The sequence below is a fragment of the Megascapheus bottae genome, chromosome 16 (assembly GCF_031878675.1).
Source record: "Megascapheus bottae isolate mThoBot1 chromosome 16, mThoBot2.hap1, whole genome shotgun sequence".
Lineage (NCBI taxonomy): Eukaryota > Metazoa > Chordata > Mammalia > Rodentia > Geomyidae > Megascapheus > Megascapheus bottae.
Window position 1 is genome coordinate 12,757,143 of NC_143524.1, and position 19,886 is coordinate 12,777,028.

General features: G+C 37.4%; 1 protein-coding gene across 3 annotated transcripts in view; it reads left to right on the plus strand.

Moving 5' to 3' along the window:
• The window catches only part of Ckap5 (cytoskeleton associated protein 5), a 93,406-nt gene that overhangs the window by 41,517 nt on the left and 32,003 nt on the right, over positions 1-19,886 (plus strand). For all 3 annotated transcript variants that reach the window (XM_090347798.1, XM_090347800.1, XM_090347799.1), the window contains exons 14-25: positions 2,810-2,923; positions 3,971-4,081; positions 4,459-4,551; positions 7,870-8,055; positions 9,507-9,601; positions 11,550-11,607; positions 11,699-11,824; positions 13,351-13,490; positions 13,634-13,808; positions 15,302-15,415; positions 17,856-17,984; positions 19,231-19,425. In XM_090347798.1, coding sequence (XP_090203924.1) covers positions 2,810-2,923; positions 3,971-4,081; positions 4,459-4,551; positions 7,870-8,055; positions 9,507-9,601; positions 11,550-11,607; positions 11,699-11,824; positions 13,351-13,490; positions 13,634-13,808; positions 15,302-15,415; positions 17,856-17,984; positions 19,231-19,425 — 1,536 coding nt within the window. The remainder of the gene's footprint in view (positions 1-2,809; positions 2,924-3,970; positions 4,082-4,458; positions 4,552-7,869; positions 8,056-9,506; positions 9,602-11,549; positions 11,608-11,698; positions 11,825-13,350; positions 13,491-13,633; positions 13,809-15,301; positions 15,416-17,855; positions 17,985-19,230; positions 19,426-19,886) is intronic.

Consider the following 19,886-nt stretch of genomic DNA (forward strand, 5'->3'; position numbering starts at 1 on the left):
TTCTTGTTTTTCAATTAGATACCAAATGAGTTAGAAGTGGAGCTGTGACTCAATTGGTAGAGTACTATGCCTTAAATTCAAGCCCCAGAACTAGTACCTCCCCCGAGAAAATGTGTTTAATTATGGTAAATATAGCAATCTAAATTTTTCAGACAAAGAGTTTCCAATTCAGTGTTATAAAATACTTGTAATATACAATTATCTTTATAAATGAAATGTTATAAAGACTCTTTCTTATTATGAGAGTCCTCAGATTTCATTTATTTATTTATTGTCAATCATAGGGCTTGAACTCAGGGCCTAGGTAGTATCCCTGAGGTTTTGTGCTCAAGCTTATTGTTCTACTACTTTGAACACTTCCATTTTTGGGTAATTAATTAGAGACAAGAATCTCATAAACCTGCATAGGCTGTCTTAGAACTATGATTTTCAGATCTTAATCTCCTGGGTAGCTAGGATTATAGGTGTGAGCCACCAGTGCCTGGCTTTCCTTATGATCTCCTATGTCTAGACAATAATCTAGATTCAAAACCTGTCTAGATTTTCTTAGTATCCCACTTGGATCTTACCTTTTCAAACCTTTCCCTGCCCAGACTAGCTGGTCTTCTCTTACAAAAGGAGTCTTTAAAAAATATAGAAGAACCAGGTTCTGGTGGCTCACTCCTCTAATCCTAGCTACTCAACACACTGAGGTCTAAGAATCAGAGCCAGTCCAGTCAGGAAAATTCATGAAACTCATCTCCAGTTACCATTTAAAAAAAAAAAAAACTGGAGCGGTGGCTCATGTGATAGAACACTAGCTTTGAGCACAAAACTTTAGGGTCAGTGCATAGGTCCCAAGTGCAAACATCAGGATGGACCCAATAAAAAAGGAATTTTTTTTGCCTTCCCTCTCTTCCCTCCACCCTCCTCACTGGGTATTTGTTTAGCTTACTTGGTCATCTGTCATCTGGAACTCTGCCAGTCCTGCTTTTTGCTGTTTATTTTGAAGATAGAATCTCTTGAACTTCTTGGGCTTTTCAAAGTTGTCTTCATACTATACCCTAAAATCTTGGACTACCTGCAAGATAATATCAGCTTTAGAAAAGGTCTATGTTTTTAAAGATGAACTTGATCTTTTGACTTTGTATTTTTTCCTTTTTAAGTTTGGGTCTTTCTTAACAAGCATAGCATAAACAGATTAAAGCAGGGTGAATAGTGATGTGGTTACCACATATTGCTATCATTGACTATAGTACTTGTGATATATTTCTGTTTTCTTGTGATCTTCCAAAATGGTGGTGAAATGAATTTCAATGAAGATAAGTAAACACATATTAGCAAATGAAAGTCCAATAAGGAGTATTCTAGGATTATAAATTTATTCTAGGATTGTTAAGGATGGTTGTATACTATATAAAATTATTAGCTGGTTATAGTAACAAACCTGTAATCATAGCATTTGTGAGGCAGAAGGAGGATCCTTTTCAACATCTAAAATGACATTTATGAGGTTTTTGTTTGGCGTAGGCATTTCTGTGTTTTGGGGTTTTTTATGCAGTGCTTTACCATTCTCCCGTGCTAGCTTTAAACTCAGGATCCTTCTGTCTGCTTACCAGGGCTGGTATTATAGATGTGAGCCACCAAGCATGGAAACATAGATCCTTGATACAAGTTCTTAACCACATAGGAATTAATTGATATTTGGACAAGATTATTTAGTTCAAAGAGGTTTAGTAAATATCATTAACATATTAAAACTGTGTCATGCTTAATAAAATTGAAATACCAGATGTGTTCCTGTTTGTTATAGTGACAAAAACAAAAGAAGACTCAGTGAGATGGCTGTCTTTAACAATAGCCAAAGATTTCTTTTACAGTTGCTCTTGGCGAGCTGGCTTTCTTTTTCTTTCTCTTTCCTCTCGCCTTCCTTTTCCCTTCCCCTCCCCTCCCCTTCCCCTCCCCTCCCCTCCCCCTTCCCTCTCTCCCGCTCCCCCCCCCCCTCTTTCTTTCTTTCCTTCTTTCTTCTTTACCCAGCCATGGGGCTTGAACTCAGGGCCTGGGCACTGTCCTTGAGTTTTCTCAAGGCTAGTACTCTACCACTTGAGCCTCAGCACCAGTTCCGTCTTTTTCTGTGTATATGGTTCTGAGGAATCGAACCTATGGCTATATGCGTGCTAGTCCACTGGTAGGCCACATTGCAGGCCCAAATCATGTAGTTTTACAATGAAATTTAATAAATTCTGATATTGGGAACCATTGGGATTAACCCTTGAGTAAGTGTTAGGGAAACTATGTTTTACTTTTACCATTGTTGTAAAGATTCAGGGATATTTTTAAAACATCAAGATGTCATTTTGAAATTCATTTGTAAATATCATTCCATCATTTTTGTTTTTTATTTTATTAACTTATTCTGAATTAGAAGTGCTATATGAAGATCATTTCCCTACTTTGGAACCTATGCTATATTCTTTATACAGATTTAGCTTATGTAGAGATTTTTTTCTTAATCCTCAGATTTTAATGAAAATTTTAGAGTTCTCTGAGCCAAAAACTTTTAAGAAACGTTAATGAAAGCTGAGCACGGTGGCTCACTGCCTGTGATCCTAGCTACTCAGGAGACCGAGATCTGAGGATCACGGTTCAAAGCTAGCCCAGGCACTAAAGTTTGTGAGATTCTTATCTCCAATTGACCACAAAAAGCAGGAAGTGTTGCTAAGGCTCAAGGGGTAGGGCAGTAGCTCAGGCCCAGAGTTCAAGCCCCATGACTAACCAAAAAAAATTATTTCAAATCTTTACAGTTTTACTTTTTAAAAATGTCTTCTAGGTTGGTGTACCACCTAAGAAAGGGAAACCAGCTGCTTCAGGTGGTACAGGGAGCACTGGAACCAAGAATAAGAAAGGATTGGAGACCAAAGAAATAGTAGAACCAGAACTCTCTGTGAGTATAATACTGTTTCTCAAAGTTTGAAACTAACATGTTGAGCTCTATAAGGACATTTGAATTCTTTCTTTGCTGGATTGTACAATAGACAGTTAATTACTATATTTTTGCTTATTGTAAGTACTTGGGAAAACTTACCTATGTTGAAGAAGCCTCATACTATAACACGCCAGTCCTGGGCTTGGGCTCAGGGCCTGAATACTATCCTTGGACTTTCTCAAGGCTAGAGTTCTACCACTTGAGCCATAACGTCACTTCTGGCGTTTTTCGATGTATGTGGTTCTGAGGAAATGAACCTAGGTCTTTGTGCATGCTAGGCAAGCACTCTACCACTAGACCAAACTCCTAGCCCCAAGAATGTTCTTTTAATTGTGGCAAAGGTATTCTTTTTGCTACTGTTTCCTAACCAATACCTAATTTATTTTTAATTTTTATCCATTTATTTTTATTTTATTGTTGGGGTAATATATAGGGGGTTACAGTTATATTCACCAGGTAGTAGGTGTATTAATGCTCACACATTGATAGCCCTTCTCATGGTTTTGTCCCCATCTTCTTCCCCCCACCCCCTCCCAATCATCTTGTTTTCCCCCCCTTCCCTTTCCTATTTCAAATAAACAAATAAATGTATGTACAATATATCAAGTATTTTTAATTTTTAAAAATTTGTTTGCCGGTCCTGGAGCTTGAACTTAGGGCCTGAGCACTGTCCTTGAGCTTTCTCAAGGCTAGCACTCTACCACTTGAGCCACAACACCACTTCCAGCTTTTTCTGTGTAAGTGGTACCAAGGAATCAAACTGAGGGCTTCATGTATGCTAGGCAAGCACTCTACCACTAGGCCACACTCCTGGCCCCAATACGTAATTTTTTATGTATTCATTTTTATTGTTAAGCAAATGGGTTTCATTTCCAAAAGTCAAATAATGAGTAGTGTCATCCCTTCCATCATTCTCCATCTTTCCCCATCCCATCCCTGTTCATAGTTCAACTTGTATACACTGTACAACTTGTTCCTAATTTTGATGTATTTTTAATCCTACAGATAGAAGTATGTGAAGAAAAAGCTTCAGGTGTCCTTCCCCCTACCTGTATACAGCTTTTAGATAGCAGTAACTGGAAGGAAAGGCTAGCCTGTATGGAAGAGTTTCAAAAGGTAGGTGCAAAGGGATAAATAGAGTGTGAGAGGAAGATTATGTGGAAGCAGTGAAATTGATACATGAAAGACTTTTTGGTTTATTTGTTATTCATAGCCATTAATGTTTTATCTTTCAACACCTGCATTGTGTGGCTTTTCTTTTGTTGTTTTGTAAGTCTGTAGATGAGTAACTTAGATGAAATTTAAAATTTTTATATTTGTTGATAAACTAAACACTTATTTTAAGAAGTGTATCACAGAAAGATGTTCCCTCTCTTATTTCTCAAAGTTTCTTTTTTCTTTCAGAGGTAAGAAATTACTTGACTTTGTTATTTACCCTACTTTTGGAACTAGTCTTTAACCCTAACTGTCTTATTGTCTTATTTTACTTTAAGGCTGTTGAACTAATGGAGCGAGCTGAAATGCCATGTCAATCATTAGTGAGGATGCTTGCCAAAAAGCCTGGTTGGAAAGAAACTAATTTTCAGGTATTTTTTTACTTCTAGATTTAACATTTTTAATTGAAATAATTCATATTCTATTATTCTATGGGTCAGCTTATGTAATTAGAACTTTATAAAGGAAATGTTAACAGTTTTAGTTTTGGCATCCTTCTAGTCCTTTATTTTACTCTTCTTTCACCTCCAGTTTTCTCTGTAGAGGTTTCTACCTTCCTTCTAGAATGTGTTTCCCTTCATCTACCCATGATAGAGCTTTATAAGTTAGCTATACATATTCTTGTCCTGCCCTCTTGCCCTTATTCAACCACTTTAAAAATCTTCATGCAGTTTCTATATATGTGAAAAGAGGATATCTGATTTTAGCCAATACTATCCTTTGTTAGATCCCTACACAGAATAATTTTAAGCCTTTATGTTTCATAACAAATTAGAAACTGTAGTACTTACTGTTCTAAATTATATAATGCAATAAGTTTTAGTTCTGCAGCTCCAATTTTAAAATATTTTCATCACCCACAAGAAAAACCATATGCTAAGTAACAATCACCTTCTGTTACTCTCCTTTCAACCCCTAGCTACTATCTATTTTTTTGGTCAACTGTATTAGATATTTTAGATAGACTCCCAGAATATGAACCTTTCTATATGGCTTACATTTAGAATGTTTTCAATGTTTACCCATATATCAGCTGTATTTTTTAACTTATTATTACCAGACTATTCCATTTTATAGATATATCCTACACCCTATCTTAGTTTTGCATTTATCTATCAGTGATCATTTAGGTTGTTTCAGTTTTGTGCTGTTGTGACTGATGCCACTGTGAACATTGACACACAAATCTTTGTATCAACAGTATCAGTTTTCTAGGGTACAAACCTAGAAGTAGAATTGTTGAGGTCACATAATACCTGTTTACCCCCATTTATAAACTGTTTTATAAAATGATTATGACATTTTACATTCACACTAGCAATATATGAGAATTTTATTTTCTCTATTCTCACCAATAATTATTTTTATTTTTTATTATTTAAAATATCAAGTATAATTTTATTATAATTCTGATTTATATTCACCAAAGCCTCTGCTCAGTTGGCTTCATAGCTAGCCTATGACTTACAGAGATATCCTTAAATGTTTTAACTGTTATACTTTCCACCCTTTTCCAAAGTAATCTAAGTGTGTGTTGGGGCATACTTTCAATGCTCTGACACTTTCAACATCATCTTAGTCTTCACTTAAGCTTTTTTTGCAGGATAAATCTGATGGTCATCCAGCAGTGAGCAAATTGAATTCTTTTTATGTTTATCCTGGAACTGCATACAGCCTGAATATGTGTTTGTTGTCTTCTTGTGAATAAATAGGAACTTTACAAAATCACCTGATATCTTAGTCTCCCAACTTTTAAGTGTTTGACCAAACTCCTTTGTGTCAGCTGGCATTGCAGCCTTGGGCCAGCTGCAATATTAGATAAACACATTATTTTCAACACATTTTCTGAGAAGAGAGCTTTTCCCACTGAGCTAGCCAAAGTCCTATCAAATAACAGGTCTTCAAAGGGAACTTTTACAGGAAATTGCCAGATAAGTCAAATAATGACAATACTTCTTTTGGTTTGGGGTCTTTTAAGGAATTCTAAACCTGATCTGCCACCCTGTAGTATCAGCACAGCTGTTTGTCATGACTGCTGGTTTTGAAGACCATTATGGATCTGAAAAGAAAAGGATAAGAGTAAAGCAAATTAAATCTCTGGAAAGCTCAGTCTTTTTTTTTTTTTTCTTGTAATTAGTAAAAGGGTTACATGATATTTGCCAGATAGAAGGTGCATTAATTCACATACATTGAAAAGCTCAGTCTTTTTATGAAACTTGTAGCTTTATTTTTTATTTATTTTTGTTTATTTTTTTTGTCTCCTGAGACTTGAACTCAGGGCCTGGGCATTGTCCTTGAGCTTTCTCAAGGCTAGTACTCTACCAGTAGAGCCACAGCACCTTATCTGGCTTTTTTTTATATATATGTGATACAGAGGAATTAAACTCAGGGCTTCATGCATGCTAGGTGTACACTCTACCATTAGATCATACTCATAAACCCTAAATTTTTGTTGTAGTATTTGAAATCCTGGGCAAGGAGTTTGGCCTAGTAGTAGAGTATTTACCTCGCATGCACAAAGAACTGGATTCAGTTCATCGGTACCACATACATAGAAAAAAGCCGGAAATGGTGATGTGGCTCAAGTGGTAGAACACTAACCTTGAGAAAGCCCAAGGACAGTGCTCAGGCCCTGAGTTCAAGCCATGGGATTGGCAAAAAAAAAAGAAAGAAATTACAATTATTTGAAATCCTTAGAAAGCTGAACACATGACTCAAGTGATAGATCTCCAGTGTTGAGCAAAATTGATTGGGGGCTATGAGTTTAAGCTTAAAACTAATTACCTAAAGGTAATTTCAGAGTTCAAATTCTTCCCAGTGCTCTTAATTCCTTTATGGAGCATCATCTTAACCAGAGATACTTGGTCTGGGAGTCCCATGTAAGATAATTGTATTTTAAAAGAGGATATTTATTTCCTAAATGGATCTACAGTTGATTGAAATTCTAGTAGTTTAATAAAATGTTCAGACAATTCAAAGGAAAATATTTATGAACAAAGGGGCAGCTATAGCTTTAAGCAGCTATAGTACTACCTCTGAGCTATGTAATCATTATAACCATTTTATTTAGATTGATTCAAAATACATGAAAATCACCTAGGTCGTTCCTGTGGCACATCATAATTCCCAGTAGGGGGCATCTTCCACTCCCAGTCATTATTTGCTATCCAAGTCATGGCATTCCCTTATCTCTGCCAATAAAATTGGCTTAAGTAAGTGGAAGCTAGAACATTTCCCCTGTGACCAATCGCCTGTCCCTCCCAGACTAGAGGGAAGGGGTGAAGGATGGTACCCTGGAGAGTGATTGGCTACAGAAAATAGTCATTCCATCAATAAGGGGCACATCAGGAAAGGAGGGTGTGGTATGGCAGTGGGGCTTGTAAAGAGGCCTGGCCCTGAGACTGTCACAGAGGAGAAGCTACTGAAAAAAATAAATAAACAGATTTTTCAGCTCACCTTATGTATTGAAACTGATTTGGAGTCTTTTTTTTTCTCTCTTGACTGTCATCTAGGTACTTTGCTAAGTTATAAAAGATAAAGAAATGAAGAATGCTTTGCTTCTGCTTTAGATTTTGGTTTTACTTTGGTTGTGGCAATTATTTCTACTGGTGTTGAATATACAGGCTGCTGTATGATTAAATAAATGTTTTTGGCTGACTCATAATTTTATAATACTTATTGTTGTTTAGGTGATGCAGATGAAGCTTCACATAGTTGCTTTGATTGCCCAGAAGGGAAACTTCTCTAAAACATCAGCTCAGATTGTATTAGATGGCCTTGTAGATAAGATTGGAGATGTAAAATGTGGAAACAATGCAAAGGAAGCTATGACAGCAATAGCTGAAGCATGTATGTTGCCATGGACAGCTGAACAGGTTAGTATCACAGAGCTTTCTTCCCTACATTGTCCTAATGTTATTGCCCCCTTCTTTTTTCCCTCCTCTGGGACTAGGATTAAACTCAAGTCTTAACTCTCTTAACTCTTGACAATTAGATCCTCTACTTTTTTTTTTTTGGCCAGTCTTGGGGCTTGAACTCAGGGCCTGAGCACTGTCCCTGGGCTTTCCTCAAGGCTAGTGCTCTACCACTTGAGCTACAGCACACTTCCATTCCTTTTTTGCACTGGTAATTTTAAAGATTTTTATCTTCTTGTCTGCCTAAATCTGTTTGGATCTTGGTTCCCCCTATTTATGCTTTCCCTATAGCAAGAATAACATGTGCTCCATTGTGCTCAGTCATTGATTGAGAGTCTTGTGACCTTTTTATTTTTAGGCTATCCTCAAACTTAGCCTCAAAAATCCCTTAGTCTCCACATCCAAAGTAGCTAGATTACTGACTTGAGCCATTACACCTGGCTCCAAATATTACTTTATGCTTACTAATATACTGTTGCTTGTTAATGAAAATTTAGTTGAAACTACTTAAGAAACTAAGATGTAAGTATCATGGTTCAAAGTGAGAGTATACACAAGAGTCTATAACTAATAACTAGTAAAAATCTATAAGTAGAGGTATGGCTCGAGTGGTAGAGTACCAGTCTTGAGCAAAAAAAAAAGCCAGATAGAAGCCTGAAACACTTGAGTTCAAGCCCCATGACTGGCACCAAAAAAATTGATTGATTGATTATAGTAATAGTAATAATATTCTGATTTTTTAAAGAACATTATAATCATCCAGTCATTCCAGCTATAATGGGAGACCTTAGACTGATTGCAGTCAAGGGATATTCATGCTTAGGCAGGAAGTGAAACTATTATTAAAGCCAGGCTGGTGGCTCATGCCTATAATCCCAGCTACTCAGGAGGCTGTGTATCAGTGTTCAAAGCCAGCCCCAGCCTGAGACTCTTATCTCCAGTTAACCTCTAGAAAATGGGAAATGAGGCTTGGCTCGAGGGTAGAACAATATCCTTGAGCTGAAGAGCTTAGGGACAGCACCCAGGCCTTGTTCAAGCCCCATGACCTACCAGAAAAAAAAAATTCAAAACTACTCCTACAGAAAAGTCTATGAGACTCACCTCCAGTTAATAAGGAAATGTCAGATTAGAAGTGTGGAGAGGTATGGCTTAGTGGTAGATTACTGGCTCTGAACAAAAAAGCAAAGTGGAAAGCATGAGTGCTGGCACAAAAAAAAATTTAAATGTAGCTAAGCAGTAGAGCACCTGCCTATCAAACAAACTCTCAGTACTACACACACACACACACACACACACACACACACACACACACACACACACACTACAATTATGCCTAACCCACATTTGCTTTAAAGCCATGTTATACTTCTGTGAGAAAATACAAATCTGATGTTGATTTTCCATTTCTCCAGGTTATGTCAATGGCTTTCTCACAAAAGAATCCGAAGAATCAATCAGAAACTCTGAACTGGCTATCAAATGCAATAAAAGAATTTGGTTTTACTGGGTAAGTCAGAAAGAAATGGAAAATAAGCACTCTTTAACATGTGATTATATGTATTTTTTATTATTTCTAAAGAACGAGGGTTATATTTTCTAATTTACTTATAAAACAAGCCATCTTTGTTTTCAAATGTCTGTATTAGCTTATTTTGCATTTTAGTGTACATTAAAAATGTTCTCACCAACAGAAAGCCAATATCAGATATTTCTAATCATATGCATCCAGAAATTACTGCATATAATCACATTCATTCAGAGACTGACAAAACACATTGATGAATTAAATGTTCTTAGAAATCTTGTAATAGGGGGTGAGAGGAAGGGAAACAGGGACAAAACCATGAGAAGTGCAAGAAGTAACACACATGATGAATGTAACTGTAACCCCTCTATACATTATCCTGACAATAAAATTTAAAAAATAAATCTTGTAGTAGAATTCGTTTAACTTTGTTTTACCCACTAAGTTTTTTTTTGATCTGTTGTGGGGCTTGAACTCTGGACCTGGGAGCTCTCCCTAAGCTATTCAGCTCAAGGCTGCCACTCTACCCCTGGAGCCACTGTGCTACTTCCCCTTTCTAGAGGTTAATTAGAGATAAGAGTCTCATGGACTTTAGTGCTGGGGTGGCTTTGAACCACAGTCCTCAGATCTCAGCCTCCTGAGTAGCTAGGATAACAGGCGTGAGCCACCATGCCTGGCTCTTACCAAATAAATTTGATGTGAAACACAGAGTTTGCAGTTTTATCTAGGTTAGTGAACTACTGGACTGAAAGAATCCTCCTTAGTCTCCCAAGTGCTGGTACATATATGTACACCACTAATCCTAGTTACTTTTTAAAGTTGCCTTTCAAAAGATATTGTTTGATCTTCTTAAAGACCACCTGTAATACATGTTTTTGGGGGGGTTTGGGGGCATAATTCAATGGTAGGAGCACTTACTTCACATGTATAAGTCCCTGAGTTTGATCCCCAGCACTACAAGGGGAAGAATGCATGTACAGTATAGTAACAGAGTTATTCTTAATACAGTCAGAATGAATATACAGCCAAGATAAGGATAATAATGGTAGGCTAATCAATTAATTCTGGCAAGAAATTATAGTGTTTAGTGTTTGGATATAGCTCACATGGTAGAGTACTTGTTTTGCATGTATGAGGCTTGAGTTTAAATCCTAGTACTACCAAAAAGAAGAAAAAGAAGTGCATGCTAGGCAGGCATTCTGCCACTAGGCAAACTTCCTCTAGATCTAGGAATCTTGTATGATTATTGAATGAACATTATATTTTTTTATTTTATTTTATTTTTTTTTTTTGCCAGATTTGGGGCTTGAATTTAGGGCTTGGGCACTGTCCTTGGGCTTTCTCAAGGCTACCAGTCTACCACTTGAGTCACAGCACCACTTCAGCTTTTTCTATGTATATGGTACTGAGGAATCAAACCCCAGTCTGTGCATGCTAGGCAAGTACTCTACCACTAGGCCGAACTCCTAGCCCCTAGACCTAGGAATCTTAATTATAGTACAGTTATTCAGTGGACAGATTGTATTTTTTTGGCGAGGGGGAATGGTTCATGGGACTTGAACTCTGGGACTGGGCACTGTCTCTGAACAGCGTCTTCAGCTCAAGGCTACCATCCCTACCCCCTGAGCCACAGCCCCACTTCCAGTTTTCTGGTGATTAATTGGAGATGAATTTCATAGACTTTTTAGTGCCCAGGCTGGCTTTGAACCGTGATCCTCACATGTCAGCCTCCTGAGTAGCTAGGATGAGAGGTGTGAGCCGTTGCACCCACCTGGCCTGAACAGACTGTATTTAAAGCACACTTTAAAGTAAGTGTGGTGAAAGGATAATCATTCCTCGAGCAGGAGCCAGTCTTCTAGTCCAGTTTTATAAATGGCTGAGTATTTTGAAAGTTTCATTTATTTGTACTTCAATCCGTTGTTTCCTCTAGGTTGAATGTCAAAGCTTTCATTAGCAATGTAAAGACTGCTCTTGCTGCAACAAATCCAGTAAGTACATTCTAGCACATGTAAAAAATAATGGTAGCCATCTTTGTGGGTCTATTCTGATTTATAAAGTTATATTTGTTATCTCTGGTAGGCTGTGAGGACTTCTGCTATTACCCTGCTTGGTGTAATGTACCTATATGTTGGTCCATCTTTGAGAATGTTTTTTGAGGATGAGAAGCCTGCTCTGCTATCCCAGATAGATGCAGAATTTGAAAAGGTAAAAGTTTCACAGTGATAAAATCCATTAATGGACATGAGAATCTCATATATATATAAGTCCAATTTATTTAAGTCTTTGGAATAAAAAATGTGTATATTTATTTCAGTGTTCACGCAGTGTCCCTAGAAGTGTTCATATGAAATTCATAACTTTGTAAGGAAGAAAACTAAGAAACTAGATGTGACATGAAAGATTTTCCTGTGTCCTTTTGTGCTTTTTGAATTTCAAGCATCATGAATATTGCTTTTTTTAAATTTTTTTTGCCAGTCCTGGGGCTTGAACTTAGGGTCAGAGCACTGTCAAGGCTAGAGCTCTACCATTTGAGGCACATGAATTGTTTTAAAACTAATTTAAGGCGGGTACTATGGCTTACACCTGAAATCCTAGCTACTCAGGAGACCGAGATCTGAAGATCAAAGTTCAAAGCCAGCCCCAGCACAAAAGGACCTGAGACTCTTTATCTCCAATTAACCTCTAGAAAACTGGGAAATGGGGCTTGGCTCAAGGGTAGGGCAGTAGCCTTGAGCTTTAGAGCTCAGGGACAACGCCCAAGCCCAGGGGTAGGATAGCCTTGAGCTGAAGAGCTCAGGGACCGCCCAGGTGGAGTTCAAGCCCCATGACCCACAAAAAATAAAAAATAATTTAAAATAACTGAGCACCAGTGGCTCATGCCTGTAATCCTAGCTACTCAAGAGGCGGGGATCTGAGACTTTTACTTTGAAGCCACTATAGGCAGGAAAGTATGAGACTCTTATTGCCAATTAATCACACACACACACACACACTCACACTCACACTCACACTGTGTGCTGGACGTAGAGCTGTAGCTCATGCAGTAGAGCTCTAGCTGTGGGCAGCAAACTCAGAGACAGCACTCAAGCCCTGAATTCAAGCTCTAAAATTGGTACCAAAATAATAACAAAATAATAATAATCATAATGATTTAAAATGAAAAGTCATCCAAGGAAGAGTAACACTTAACTGAAATTGGTCAATGTTAAACTTACTCTATATTGTCTAAGAGATACAAAGCAAAAAAACAGCTTTATTATAGAGAATTCAGATTTGAATAGGCTTGCAATATAGTTTCAGAGTTAGAATTCCAGCAATAATTAAAATGCCTTTTAAAACACTGTGTTAGCTGGGCGTAATGGCTCATGCCTGTAATCCAGGAGGCTGAGATCTGAGGATCAGGTTCAAAACCAGCTCAGGCACTAAAGTCCATGAGACTCTTATCTGCAATTAACTACTAGAAAACTGGAAGTGGCAGTGAGGCTAAAGACAGTAGTTTTGAACTGAAGAGCTCAGGGACAGTGCCCAAGCCCACGGTTCAAGCCTCACAACCGGGGATATATACATATAATATATATATATATATATATATATATATATATATATATATATATATGTATGTATGTATATATGAGAGACATTGACTTAGGCACCTTCTGTATCTTCAAGCACCAATCTGTTTGTTCTCACATTTTTCATTAAGTTTATTAGTCTCATTCATTTATGTGTAGATGCAGGGACAAAGCCCTCCTGCTCCAACTAGAGGAATTTCCAAGCACACCACAAGTGGTACAGATGAAGGAGAAGATGGAGAGGAACCAGATGATGTAGGCAATGATGTTGTTGATCTTTTGCCAAGAACAGAAATCAGGTAGTTTTCACTCTGGGGAAATTTATTTTATTCATAATACTAAATTCTCAATGACACCTTACTTTTTAAAAAAGTTCAGTACTTGGAATTTTTGTGATACGATATTTAAGAATCTAGAAGTTTAAAAGGCTTTTGTTTTTCAGTGATAAAATTACTTCGGAGTTGGTGTCTAAGATTGGTGATAAGAATTGGAAGATCAGAAAAGAAGGCTTAGATGAAGTGGCTGGAATTATTAATGAAGCGAAATTTATCCAGCCAAACATTGGTGAACTTCCAGCTGCCTTAAAGGGTCGACTCAATGATTCAAATAAAATCTTGGTACGTATAGCATTTGTCTTTTCTTCCTCTATAGAAAGTTCCTTTGCAGCTGATGGCTGATGCCTATAATCCTGGCTACTTACGGTGCTGAGATCTGAGGATCAAGTTTCAAAAGCTAGCCAGGGAACTGAAGACTCTTCTCTCCAATTAACTACCAGAAAACCTGAAGTGTCGCTCTGGCTTAAAGTGGTAGAGCACTAGCCTTGAACTGAAGAGTTCAGGGACAGTGCCTAGGCCCAGAGATCAAGACCCACCACCAACAAAAAATAAAAACAAAATAGCAGTGTTTATATTTCTTTTAAAAATGAGTGATTGCTTTACTTGTTTTGAATCAGAAATAGATTTCTTAAATTCTGAAATGTATCTCAAGATATACACCTTTATTAATCAAATATTCATAAATTTCAGAGTTTTTATAAGTAATCCATTGTTTAATAACTTGTCTCATGTATATGAAATAGCTTAATTTCTAATTTGTAAATATGAGTTTTTGTGTCAGTTTTTTTTTAATCTAAAGTGAAAAGTAATATATAAAGTATAACATGTAGTCTAAAATTCTAATTAGACAGTTTTGTGAACTGATAATAAAAAGAGAAGCCTAACCTGGAAGCCAGCGGCTGATGCTTATAATCCTAGCTACTCTGGAGGCTGAGATCTGAGTATTGCAATTTGAAGCCAGCCTAAACAGAAATGACTGAGACTTCTCTTTTTTCGGTCAGTTGTGCAACCTGAACTCTTGGCCTTCTCTTTGTCCCTGAGCTCTTCAGTTCAAGGCTACTGCCCTACCCATTGGTCCAGGTGTTGTTCCTTGAGCTCTTCAGCTCAAGGTTTACCTCTCTACCCCTTGAGCCACAGTGCCACTTCCAGTTTTCTGGTTATTAATTGGAAATAGACTCTCATGTGGTTTGTAGTGCCCGGGCTGGCTTTGAACTGCAATTTTCACATCTCAGCCTCCTGAGTAGCTAGGCGTGAGCCATTGCGCCTGGCTGCTGTGAGACTCTATCTACAATAAACTACTTAGAAAAAACTGGAAGTGATGCTGTCACTCAAATAGTAGAATGCTCACCTTGAGCACAAAGAGGCTCAGGGAGAGTACTCAGTCCCTGAGTTTATGCCCTAGTATACTGGTAAAAAAAAAAAAAAAAAAAAAAAAAAAGGGCCGGAGTTTGGCCTAGTGGTAGAGTGCTTACCTAGCATGCACAGAGGCCCGGGTTCGATTCCTTGGTACATATACATAGTAAAAAAAAAAAAAAGAGGAGGCTTATCAATGTATCAACTACCTGATGAATGTAACTGTAATCCTGTTATATGCTACCACAGCAATAAAATAAAAATAAAAATTTAAAAAAAAAAAAAGTATACTGGGAGCCTAAAAATCACTTATCAAACAAGATGGTATTCCTGGTTTTTTGTTTGTTTCTTTCATTTTTAAGTATGCTAAAAGTCTGCTATAGTAACTGTATAACAGCAAATCTTGGCTCTTAACCACTCAGGTGCAGCAGACATTGAATATCTTACAGCAATTGGCAGTAGCCATGGGACCAAACATCAAGCAACATGTAAAGAGTTTAGGCATCCCTGTCATCACAGTCCTTGGAGATAGCAAGGTAAACTTAACTTTTCTACCACACTCTGTTCTGAAGTAAACCTTAGGCTTATTGTTAGGCTATAGTACATGTAATTAGCCAGGCCCCTGTTGCTCATGGCTTTAATTCTAGCTACCAAGGAGGCTGAGATCTGAAGATCAAAGCCAGAATAGGCAGGAAAGTTCATGAGATCCCTAATGAACTACTAAAAATAACCAAGGGGGAAAAGTTAGAAGTAGTGCTATGGAGGCCGAGAGTTTGGCCTAGTGATATAAGGGTATAAAGGTGAGAATATTAGAAGAAAGATATTAAGCATATACAATGGAATTCTACATAGCCACCATACAAGATAAAATAATGGCATTTGCAGGGAAGTGGATGAATCAAGAGCGAATCATGTTGAGTGAGATAAGTCAAGATAGAAGCAACAAAAGGCGCATGGTATCCTTAATATGTGGCTATTAGATCCAAATAGTACAAGAGCGATGACTCAAAGTTTGCGTACCCAATGCTATGGACATGGTATTGGAAATATAAACACAACTACATAGACATAAAAATTTATGACTATAGACATAATGTTTTATTACATAGATCAATATGTATCTATGACATATAAACCCTCAGCCTAATTTTGATTATGTTCTAAAAACTAGGTGCCAGTGATTATATATAGAGATTCCCTTCTTGAATACTTATTTGGTAAACATGTCATTTGAAATATGATGTGAAAAATCAATGTTAATAAATTCTTTAAATTAAAAAAAAGATATTAAACACATCTACCTTCCAGGCAGTATTAAGATGACTAAATATATCACCAGTTAGCTTTATGATGCTTAGATAGTTTGTTCTCTTTGATTCAATTTCTTTATCTGAAATTTCTTTATCTTCTTTCTTACAAACTTGAGTATTTAACATACATTATATTTATGCCTATTTAACAAAAATGCACTTGTTTAAATAAGTGATTGCTGCTTACTGTTATTAATCATTTAAAAGTTTTCATATAGAGAATAAGCATATGAGGTTTTTTTTTTCTTTCATTTAAAAAAAAATTTATTGTTGGGTTGGGATCATGGCCTACTGGTAGATTGCTTGCCTAGCATGCACGGAGCTCTGGGTTCAGTTCCTTGGTTCCACATACACAAAAAAGCTGGACGTGGTTCTGTGACTCATGCTAGCCTTGAGAGAGCCCAAGGATAGTGCTCAGGCCCTAAGTTCAAGCCACAGGACTGGCAAAAGAAAAAAAAATAAATTTTGATTGCCAGGGTGATGCGTAGAAGGGTTGTAGTTGCATTCGTAAGATAGTGAGTACATTACTTATTGAATATTGTTACCCCTTCCCATTTTTTTCTTTTCTTCCCCCATCCCTCCCAAGTTGTAAAGTTAATTTCCAACGTATTACCGTGTAAATTTTGAGAATCTTAAAGTTAATTTCTACTATTTTCTTCCTAAACTAATGGAGCAGGACCTTTTAGATTAGTAAGATGTTAGTAGTTTCATAGTCCTAGAAGTTATTGAAGTATAGTTGACAATGACAACTCTTTTATATTTCATTCTACACTGAATATTTTAATGTCTTTCCTTTTGTGTTATAAGCTTAATTTGAAGGATTGAGTTAATATTTTTATGTCATTTAGTCTTTTTCATACTTTGAATAAAAGTATAAAAACGTGTGAATATTCAAACATTAGCCAGTACATGTTTTACAATCTTAACCACGTTGAAGTCTAACATAAAAAATTACATTCTTGGCCAGGAGTTTGGCCTAGTGGTAGAGTGCTTGCCTAGCATGTACAAAGACCCGGGTTCGATTCCTTGGTACCACATGCATAGAAAAAAGTGGGAAGTGGTGCTGAGGCTCAAGTGGTAGAGCTCTAACCTTGAGAAAGTCCAAGGACAGTGCTCAGTCCCTGAGCTAAAGCCCAAGACTGGCAAAAAAAAAAAAAAATTACATTCTTGCCGCCGAGAGTTTGGCCTAGTGGTAGAGTGCTTGCCTAGCATGAATGAAGACCAGGTTAGATTTTTCAGTACCACATACATAGAAAAAAGCCAGAAGTATTGCTGTGGCTCAAGTGGTAGTGCTCTAGCCTTGAGAAAGCCCAAGGACAACATTTGGGCCCTGCGTTCAAGCCCCAGAACTGGGGGAAAAAAATTATATTCTCTACCAAGTAGTCAGAGACCCAAGAGCCACAAAGATTCAGAGAGCAAAATCTTAATATTTTATGCCTAGATTACTATTTTTCCTAAAAGCAAAGTATAGAGCTTTTTTCTTTTTCAATTTAGAGTTGTATATTTTTGTCCTTGCTTCTGGAGTTTTTAATATAACCATAGATCTCATTTCAAAGAACATTGTTTCAAGTATGTTTTATGAACCTTAGAGAAACTGCCAATGTCCAAGTTTATTAAGAAACAAACTTCATTCTCCAAACTATGCCCTGCTATTTTTGCCATACAGAATAATGTTCGAGCTGCTGCTCTAGCAACTGTCAATGCTTGGGCAGAACAGACTGGCATGAAGGAATGGCTGGAAGGAGAAGATCTTTCTGAAGAGCTCAAAAAGGAAAATCCTTTCTTGAGGCAAGAGGTTAGTATGATAAATCAGTCATGTGCTTTTACTCATGTCTTTACCACATTATGAGTCAGGACCTCCATAATGAACATACATTTCAGCTAGGATTCTATGCCAAGAGTTAATACGAAAAAGAAATCAAATGTAGTGACATAGTATTTAGGAAGTAGCAAACTCCAGGACAGTCTATGCTACATAGTGAGATACAAGGAAGGAAGGAAGAAGGGAGGGAGGGAGGGAGGGAGGGAGGGAGGGAGGGGAGGGGGAAGGAAGGATAGAAGGAAGGAAGATTTAAAATAACGTATTAACGTGATTAATTTTCTATTTTGGCGCTTTTATTTTTTTTTTGGTCAGTGGTGGGGCTTGAACTCGGCCTAGGCACTATCTCTGAGCTCTTCAGTTCAAGGGAAATGCTCTTTGAACCACAGTGCCACTTCCAGTTTTCTGATGTCCAATTCAAAACCTGGGCTTCGAACTATGATCCTCAGATGTTGGCCTCCTGAGTAGATAGGATTATAGGTGTGAGCCACCAGGCACTTGGCTTTATGTGCTTTCTTTAATAATAAAGCTATTTAAAGTACTGGCTATTAAAATGGACATTTATCTTTTCTTAAAATTTTAAATGGTAGGGCAGGGAGTTTGGCCTATTGGTAGAGTTGCTGCCTAGCATGCACGGAGCCCTGGGTTCAGTTTCTTGGTTCCACATACACACAAAAAACTCAAGTGGTAGAGCTTCTGCCTTGAGAAAGCCCATGGACAATGCTCAGGCCCTGAGCTCAAGCCCAGGACTGGCAAAAAAACAAACAAATAAATAAATAAAATCAGAGGTTGTAATCATAAAAATAGAGTTCAATACTTTAAAATATTATTATTTAAAATCTTCTTATTGCAGGCTTGGACTGATGATTTACACCTATAATAGTTACTACTCAGGAGGCTAGCATGGGCAAAAGTTAGTACAAGATTCCATCTGAAAAACAAAGTGAAAGCAAAATGAGATTACTTGGCTAGCAAACATAAAGCCATGAATTCAATCCTTGGTTACCACAAAAAAAAAAAAAAGAAAGAAAGAAAGAAAGAAAGAAAGAAAGAAAGAAAATCCAGAGACTACATATGTAGTTCAGTGTTACAGCATACATAAGGCTCTGGGTTTAATACCTAGTCCTGAAAAAAGAAAAAAATAATATTTAATGTTTGGGATTATTGAAACCAAGTCAGTTTTCCCTTGAAGTGAATGACTAATCCTTATTTCTTTTGGCAGCTTCTGGGCTGGCTGGCTGAGAAACTACCTACCCTTCGTTCCACCCCCACAGACCTTATCCTTTGTGTTCCTCATCTTTATTCCTGTCTAGAAGATCGAAATGGAGATGTGCGAAAGAAGGCCCAAGATGCTTTGCCATTCTTCATGATGCATTTAGGATATGAAAAAATGGCCAAAGCTACTGGAAAACTAAAGGTATTTCTAATCGATGCTGCTGCTGTTAAAAGCCATTAGAAAAATACTGACTATGAATTTTTAAATTTTTGGCAGTCATGGGGCTTGAACTCAGGGCCTGGCACTGACCCTAAGCTCTTTGGCCAGCACTCAACCACTTGGGCCACAGCTCCACTTCTACTTTTTAAATGGTTAATAGGAGATGAATCTCACAGTGACTTTTTCTGCCAGGGTTGGCTTTGAACTGTAGTATTCAAATCTCAGATCTCTCCTGAGTAGCTAGGATTCCACAGCCATGAGCCACCAGCTCCCAGCCTAAACATGAATTTGTTTTTTTTTAATTTTTATTTTTTTGCCAGTCCTGGGCTTGTCCTTGTATTTTCTCAAGGCTAGAACTCTACCACTTGAGCCTCAGCACCACTTCTGGCTTTTTTTCTATGTATGTGGTACCAAGGACTTGAACCCAGGTCTTCGTGCATGCT